The sequence below is a fragment of the Chenopodium album genome, chromosome 6 (genome assembly GCF_948465745.1).
Source record: "Chenopodium album chromosome 6, dcCheAlbu1.1, whole genome shotgun sequence".
NCBI classification, from domain to species: Eukaryota; Viridiplantae; Streptophyta; class Magnoliopsida; order Caryophyllales; family Amaranthaceae; genus Chenopodium; species Chenopodium album.
Window position 1 is genome coordinate 51480196 of NC_137839.1, and position 7066 is coordinate 51487261.

The following is a 7066-nucleotide window of genomic DNA, read 5'->3' on the forward strand; positions in this document are numbered from 1 at the left end:
ACCAGCCACCGTCACATGTTTTCTTACCTCCACTTTCTCTCTCATAATTTCTTCTCTCCTTCCTTTAAATGAGTTTTTCACTACTATTCTAACCCAGATCTTCATCAAATGAAAATATGACTTTCATTTTTCTACTACTTCGTTTTTTTTTTGTGTGTTATTAAATAGTTTATTTTTGTTGTTCTTTAGTTCGAAAATCTCTATTGTTTGAAAATAAGAATTTAGTCATTAGTTTAAATAATATTTCGTGTATGTTTGTTTTTCTGTAATTGTTTTTCAATTTATTTAATGATTGTGTCGAATTTTTCTTTCATTCTTTTTTTTTTTCTTTTTTGTTTCTCTGATTTTTCTTATTTTTGTTTTGCACGACATGCAAGGTTGAGCTTTTGCTGTTTCATGGTTTACCGACTCATGAATTTGACGCTTCATATGGATCATTATTTTGTTTTATTTTGGAAATGTAACTTCAATTCTCGTATAAAGGTGTACTGTGTGGATTCCAATTTCATACTAAGTATTAAATTATAAAAAATAATTAAAGGATGAATGTATGTGTTGCCGGATCTGAATAAAAATCCAAATTATTGGCTTAATTTTTTCATTAAAAAAAATCAGGTTGAAATCAGGTTGACCCGAACCCGAATAAATCAGGTTAGGGTAAGGATTTTTGACCCGAAAAGTTAAATGGGTCAGGTTCAGGTCAGGGGTTTTTTGACCCGAAACCGAAATGACCCGAATCCGAAATGACCCAACCCGACCTGATTTCCACCCCTATCAAGAATCACCCAATTCGGATATATATCGAAGGAGTTATGGCCTCTGCAAGTTCTGCCTATTCTTTGCAACGGAAATCCAATTCTTTTGTTTTCCTTGGTTTTTTTATCTTTTCTTATTCTCTTCTCTTATTCAATTATTATTATTATTATTATTATTATTATTATGGGGGATTTATAAATAATTATTATGTGTAGTTTTAATTATATAAAACCGGATTTTTAATGATGTTTATGAGAAATTAATTTAAAAGGTTCATATACATATAGTTGGAGGTTTTTAATTATTTGTTAACCTTATATTGATTAAGGTTATATTTATTTGTAGGGTGTGTTCGATCAAGGTTCTTGAGGTTCTTTTTGTGTGATTTTTCTAGCAAGGATCAAGGAAAGTTTAGGTGGCTAGATACCTTTGAAAGTGATTGGTTTGGATAACATGTTTTACATGATTTGATTGGTACGGTGATTGTATTAAATTGATTTGAATTATGATTTTGAAATGAATTATATATGTTTGAAGGTATTGATTTTAATAAAAGTATTTTGAATGATTGATTTTTAAATCATGTTTTGAATGGTTTGGATTACTTATAGTGTTTAAATAAAGGAATTGATTTTAAAAGGTTTGTTGAATTAAATAAAGGTTTTTCAAGGAAGAGTTGTTGATTTTGAAAAGTTATTAATATGAGATTTTATTCTCAAGTATTTATTTACAAGGTTTGATTTTGAAAGCATGTGGAATTATTAAAAATTAAAGGAGTTTTGAATTATATTGGAACTATGGGATATTAAAAGGATTTATTGAACCATTGAATCATTATTATTAATGCTTTATAAGCATGTTAGTAATCCCACTATGCGGATTTGGTTTATTGATAAGGCCTTGGACTTTGTATGACCGAGTCTTTCCTCAAGAATAGCCTTGCAACATAAGGAGACTATCTTGGGGGGTGTGCACACTTGGGTGAGGAATTGGATTACAAGGAATTGGTTCTTAATAAAGGAATTGGTTTTATTAACTATCATTTTGAATATGAAGACTTTGTATGACCGAGTCTTTCCTCAAGAATAGCCTTGTAACATAAGGAGACTATCTTGGGGGGTGTGCACACTTGGGTGAGGAATTGGATTACAAGGAATTGGTTCTTAATAAAGGAATTGGTTTTATTAACTATCATTTTGAATATGAAGCATTGGAATCGGTTTTGGAATATTGAGTTTTTAATTTATTGACTTAATTATTGGAATTGGTTTTAAAAGAATTGAGTTTACATTATCTTGCACTTATCGTACTTACCATATTTTGCTAATTTGTATTTTCTATTTGTTTTGGTTCGCCCTGTTTACCATAATGGTAAGCAATGTTGACTATTTTCAGGTGGAGTCATAAATGAGCATAGGGGAGTCCCGGGATTTGCTTCACCTAGTTTAGGAATGTTGGTCTTGTCTTTATTTTGAGTACTCATAAAAATGTTACTATTTTTTATAAGTATTAATAAAAGAAAGTTGAGTTTCCGCTGCAAGTTTTGTTATTGAGTTAAGTATTTTGAGTAGCCTTGCGTAATCACGCGGCGGTAATACGCCCAAGTCTATCTCTACGGTATAATTATATGTATTATACTAGTATTTCTGTAGAAGGAGATTTGGGGGTGTTACAGTTGGTGATATCCAACCCCGCCCTACCCAATGAGTCTTCTATGCTGGAACTGCCATGGGATGGGCAACCCACGAGCAGTTCGAAAACTCCATAGATGGAGTAGGGAGTTTGCCCCCAACATTGTGTTTTTGTCGGAAACAAAAATTAATACAAATGAGTGTGAGGCTCATAAATATAGATTGGGGTTTTCTGGAGCATTTGGAGTGTCAAGCCGTGGTTTAGCAGGTGGATTAAGTTTTTTTTGGAAGCAAGAGAATCTCAAGTTCACTCTTAAGTCTTATTCCAGCAACCATATTTGTGGTGAGGTTAGTTCAGATAAGGGGAACTGGAGATTTATAGGGATATATGGGTGGTCCAAAGGTGAAAATAAACATCGCACTTGGAGATTGATGAGGCATCTTTGTGAAGAATCGGATCTTCCAATCATTGTTGGAGGAGACTTTAATGAGATTTTACACATGGGTGAGAAGGAGGGAGGATCAGATAGAGACATAAAGGAGATGTACAATTTTCGTGAGGTAGTTGATGAGTGTTGTTTGCGAGAGCTCAAGGCGAATGGACAGTGGTATACCTGGGAAAAGAACACTAGTAGAGGGATGGTGCGTGAAAAACTAGATCGTTTTCTTATGACATCTTCCTGGTTATCTCTATTCCCAAATGTGTGCATTCAACATTTAGTTCGCTACAAGTCTGATCACTGTGATATTGTTATCAGAGAGAAGGTTCCTGAGAGGAGACGAAATAAGGGGAGGAAATCCTTTTGTTTTGAAACCTCCCGGTTACTAGATGAGTCATGTGAGCAGGAAGTAAAGAGTGTTTGAGATAATACTATGGGAAAGGCAATTGAAGAACGAATTAAGGGAGTGGCAATGAGACTTGTGCATTGGAGTAAAGTGAAATATGATTATCTCGGAAAGTAGATTGAGGATGTGAAAAAGGAGCTTCACCAGGTTCAGCAAGACCCTCTAACGGATTTGAATTGTGCTAAGTGTTCTGAGCTTGAAGCAAGGTTGGACGATTTACACTCAAAACATGAAGAATACTGGTTCTTGCGTTCAAGGGTGTCGAAGGTGAGAGACGGAGACTGAAACATTAGCTACTTTCATCATAAAGCTAGTCAGGGAAAACAAAAAAAATAGAATCAAGGGGTTATTTGATAATAGCTCAATTTGGCGAACTGATGTGGAGGATATCCATAAAATTATTAAGAATTATTAAGGATTATTTTGGGTCTTCCTGCCAAACTGATGATGCAATGAATAGTGTCTTGAGCCATATTCACGAAGCCATAACAGCAGATCAGAATACGGAGCTCATGAGACCATACTCAAAGCAGGAAATTTTTGATGCACTATAACAAATGCATCCGAGCAATGCCCCGGGACCAGAGGGGATGCATGCCATTTTTTATCAAAGGTTCTGGCACATAGTGGGAGATGATGTTGCGACCTTCATGGGTAATATTCTAAATGGTATGTCTTTCCCTGGTGCTCTCAATAATACTAACATTGCCTTAATTCCAAAGGTTGACTCGCCTACCCTTCCCTCGGAATTTAGGCATATTAGCCTTTGCAATGTGCTTTATAAGTTGGTCTCAAAGGTCTTAGTTCTTAGACTAAAGAAGATCCTCTTAGATGTGATTTCAGATTATCAAAGTGCGTTTGTTCCGAGTCGTCTGATCACAGACAACGCTCTTATTGCCCTAGAAGTTTTCACTCAATGAAAAAACGTGCTAGAAGTGGTAGAGGCACAATAACTATGAAACTCGATATGAGTTAAGCATACGATAGAGTTGAGTGGGCCTTCTTGAGAAAGTTGCTTTTGACGATGGGGTTTGATGGTCGTTAGGTGAATTTATTAATGGAATGTGTGACAACGGTGAAGTAATCGTTTGTAATAAATGGGAGAGTTTGGGGTTCGCTAACCCCGAATAGAGGGTTGAGGCAAGGGGACCCTTTGTCACCTTACTTGTTCATAATGGTAGCGGATGCCTTCTCAAACATGAATCGTGCAAAGGTAGCTTGCAAAAGCATTCATGGTGCAAAAGCAAGTAGAAGTGGCCCGGAAATATCACATCCTCTTTTTGCAGATGACAGTCTCCTTTTTACTAGAGCCAACCGACAAAAGTGCCAAGAAATAGTTGATATTCTCAACAAATATGAAGCGGCAACTGGTCAGAAAATTAATTATGAAAAGTCGGACGTTTCAGTCAGTAGAGGGGTTAGCAGTGATCGCAAGAGGGAGTTGATTGATATCTTGAGCATGAAAGAGGTCGAAAAGCATGAAAAATATTTGGTAATTCCTGCCATTTGTGGAAGATCGAAAAGAGCGACTTTTGGGGCTTTGACTGATAGAGTTTAGAAAAAACTACATGGCTGGAAGGAAAAATTGTTATCAAAGGCGGGAAAGGAAATTCTCCTAAAGGAAGTAATATAAGCAATACCAATCTGCCTCATGAGTATTTATAAATTTTCGATTTCTATCACTCGGGGAATAGAGGCGGCTATGGCCAGATTCTTTTGGGGCAGCAACAATGACAAAAAAATGGGTCCATTGGAGGAGTTGGAGGAGCTTATGTGAGCCAAAATTCTTTAGGGGTATGGGGTTTAAAGATCTCACGGTCTTCAATGATGCTTTACTTGGAAGACAAGTGTAGAGATTATTAAAGGGGGAGGGTACACTTCTTGGTAAGGTGATGAAAGAAAAATACTTCCCGAACTGCTACATCCTTGATGCGGCTCTGGGGTACTCTTGTAGTTACTCATGGAAGAGCATTTGGAGTGCTAAATCTCTTGTGAAAGAAGGATTACTGTGGAATATTGGCAATGGGTATGACGTTAGCATTCGATCAACCCATGGCTAGTTGATGAAGGTGGGAGATTTATTGTGAGTGACATTCTTGATGAGTTGCAACAAGTAAGTGATATCATTGATCATGATAGGAATGAGTGGAGATTGGACTTACTAGCTAAGCACTTTAATGAGAGGGATAAGAGATGTATACTTTCTATCACCCTTAGTGTTAGAGCCCCAAAGGATGTGTTGATGTCGGCATTCTCAAAAGAAGGTATGTATAATGTTAAATCTTCCTACATGTTGGGTAAGGGATGCAATCTTGATAATTTTCACAATGCTTGGGTGAAAATTTGGAGTTTGGATGTTTTCTCTAAAATTCGACATTTCCTATAGAGAGTGTGCACGAATACACTTCCAACCAGGTCTCAATTGGTGCGCCGTCACATGATAGAGAACCCTGCTTGTTCGTGGTGTAATAGTGATACAGAGAGCACCTTGCAAGCCCTGTACAACTGCAGCAGGGTTAAGCCCCTGTGGGATGATACTCGATGTTCTATTATGATGAGATATGGGGGTAGCAAGTCAATGTGTGACCTGATTGCTGCCTAGTCGAACATTGATGGAACATTGCTGCCTAGTCATTGTGTGACCTGATTGCTGCCTAGTCAATGTGTGACCTGATTGCTGACTAGTCGAACATTGTGCATAGGGGTGCTATATTGGCTTGGTGTGTGTGGACTGAGAGGAACAAGAAGATATTTAATAACAAGTTTACTCCTAATTTGGCGATCATGGATAGAGTAGAAAGGCTAGAGGATGAGCAAGGAAAATATGCTAAATGCATTTACCAAAGACCTAGAATCAAAAGAGTGCAACAGCAACGTGCTTGGAGTGCACCTCCTCCTGGTGTGGTCAAAATAAATTCTGATGCTTGCCTAAGCACTGAAGGTTACGTGGGGCTGGGTGTTGTGGCAAGAAATGAAGGTGGTGACGTGATATTTGCTGCTATTCGTCGATCAAATGCATGGTGGAAGCCTGTCATTGCAGAGGCTAAAGGCATTGTGATGGACTTGAGACTTGGAAAAAAGTATGGCTTGAGGGATGTGGTAGTGGAATCAGACTGCGAAGTGATTGTCCACAGGTTGCAAAAATCGATGATCTTCTGTACCAAACTAGACTCTATCTTAGAAGATATCTTAGCTTTAAGCAGTAATTTCAACTCTATAAGTTTCAGTCATGTTAAAAGGGATGGCAAAATGGTTGCTCATCACTTAGCTAAGATGTTCCCATTTGGAGATGAACAAATATGGGAAAATCACAGCCCCTCGGATATCTCGACCTATGTAACGATGGATAAAATTGCTTTGAGTTAATAATATTGGCTCCCGTTTTTCTTAAAAAAAAATGTTGTGGGAAAGGAGAAACTCGTAATTTAATTTCTTGTATAAGGAGTATCCCTCAATCCCTAAAAGAACAACCCAGAAAAGTATTGGATGGTTTTGTAATAAAACTCGTCAGTAAAACCGTAGCCCTCAAGGTAACGACCCAATCATGACTTATTTTGCGTCAGTAGGTGTCTTACACCAAAAAAAAAAAAAAAAAAATTGCCGAACAATATTGTTGAGAAATTAATACAGTATTTATTTATAGTAATATACAAAAACTTAGAAAACTATGTCTCCGAGTGCGAATCTAAATCATGTCGCCCTTAAGGTAATGTCCCAAGACAGCTTATTTGAGAGGTGGTTGAAACTTGATGCCCCCCCCCCCCCACCAAAAAAAAGAATAGGTCTTCCTTTTGGTAAATTGTTAGGGATTACTAGTTGTGGGGAATAAATTT

At 37.2% G+C, this 7066-nt stretch overlaps 1 protein-coding gene across 1 annotated transcript; it reads left to right on the forward strand.

Annotated features, from left to right (window-relative positions):
• Nucleotides 1–2459: 2459 nt before the first annotated feature.
• LOC145636948 (uncharacterized) lies at nucleotides 2460–3251 on the forward strand. The gene has a single exon (XM_081688479.1). The coding sequence runs from the start codon at nucleotides 2460–2462 to the stop codon at nucleotides 3249–3251; it is 792 nt and encodes a 263-aa protein (XP_081544605.1).
• The last annotated feature ends 3815 nt before the right edge of the window (nucleotides 3252–7066 follow it).

Coding starts and splice junctions, on each gene's coding strand:
- LOC145636948 (XM_081688479.1), top strand. CDS start 2,460: ATGAGTCTTCTATGCTGGAACTGCCATGGGATGGGCAACCCACGAGCA.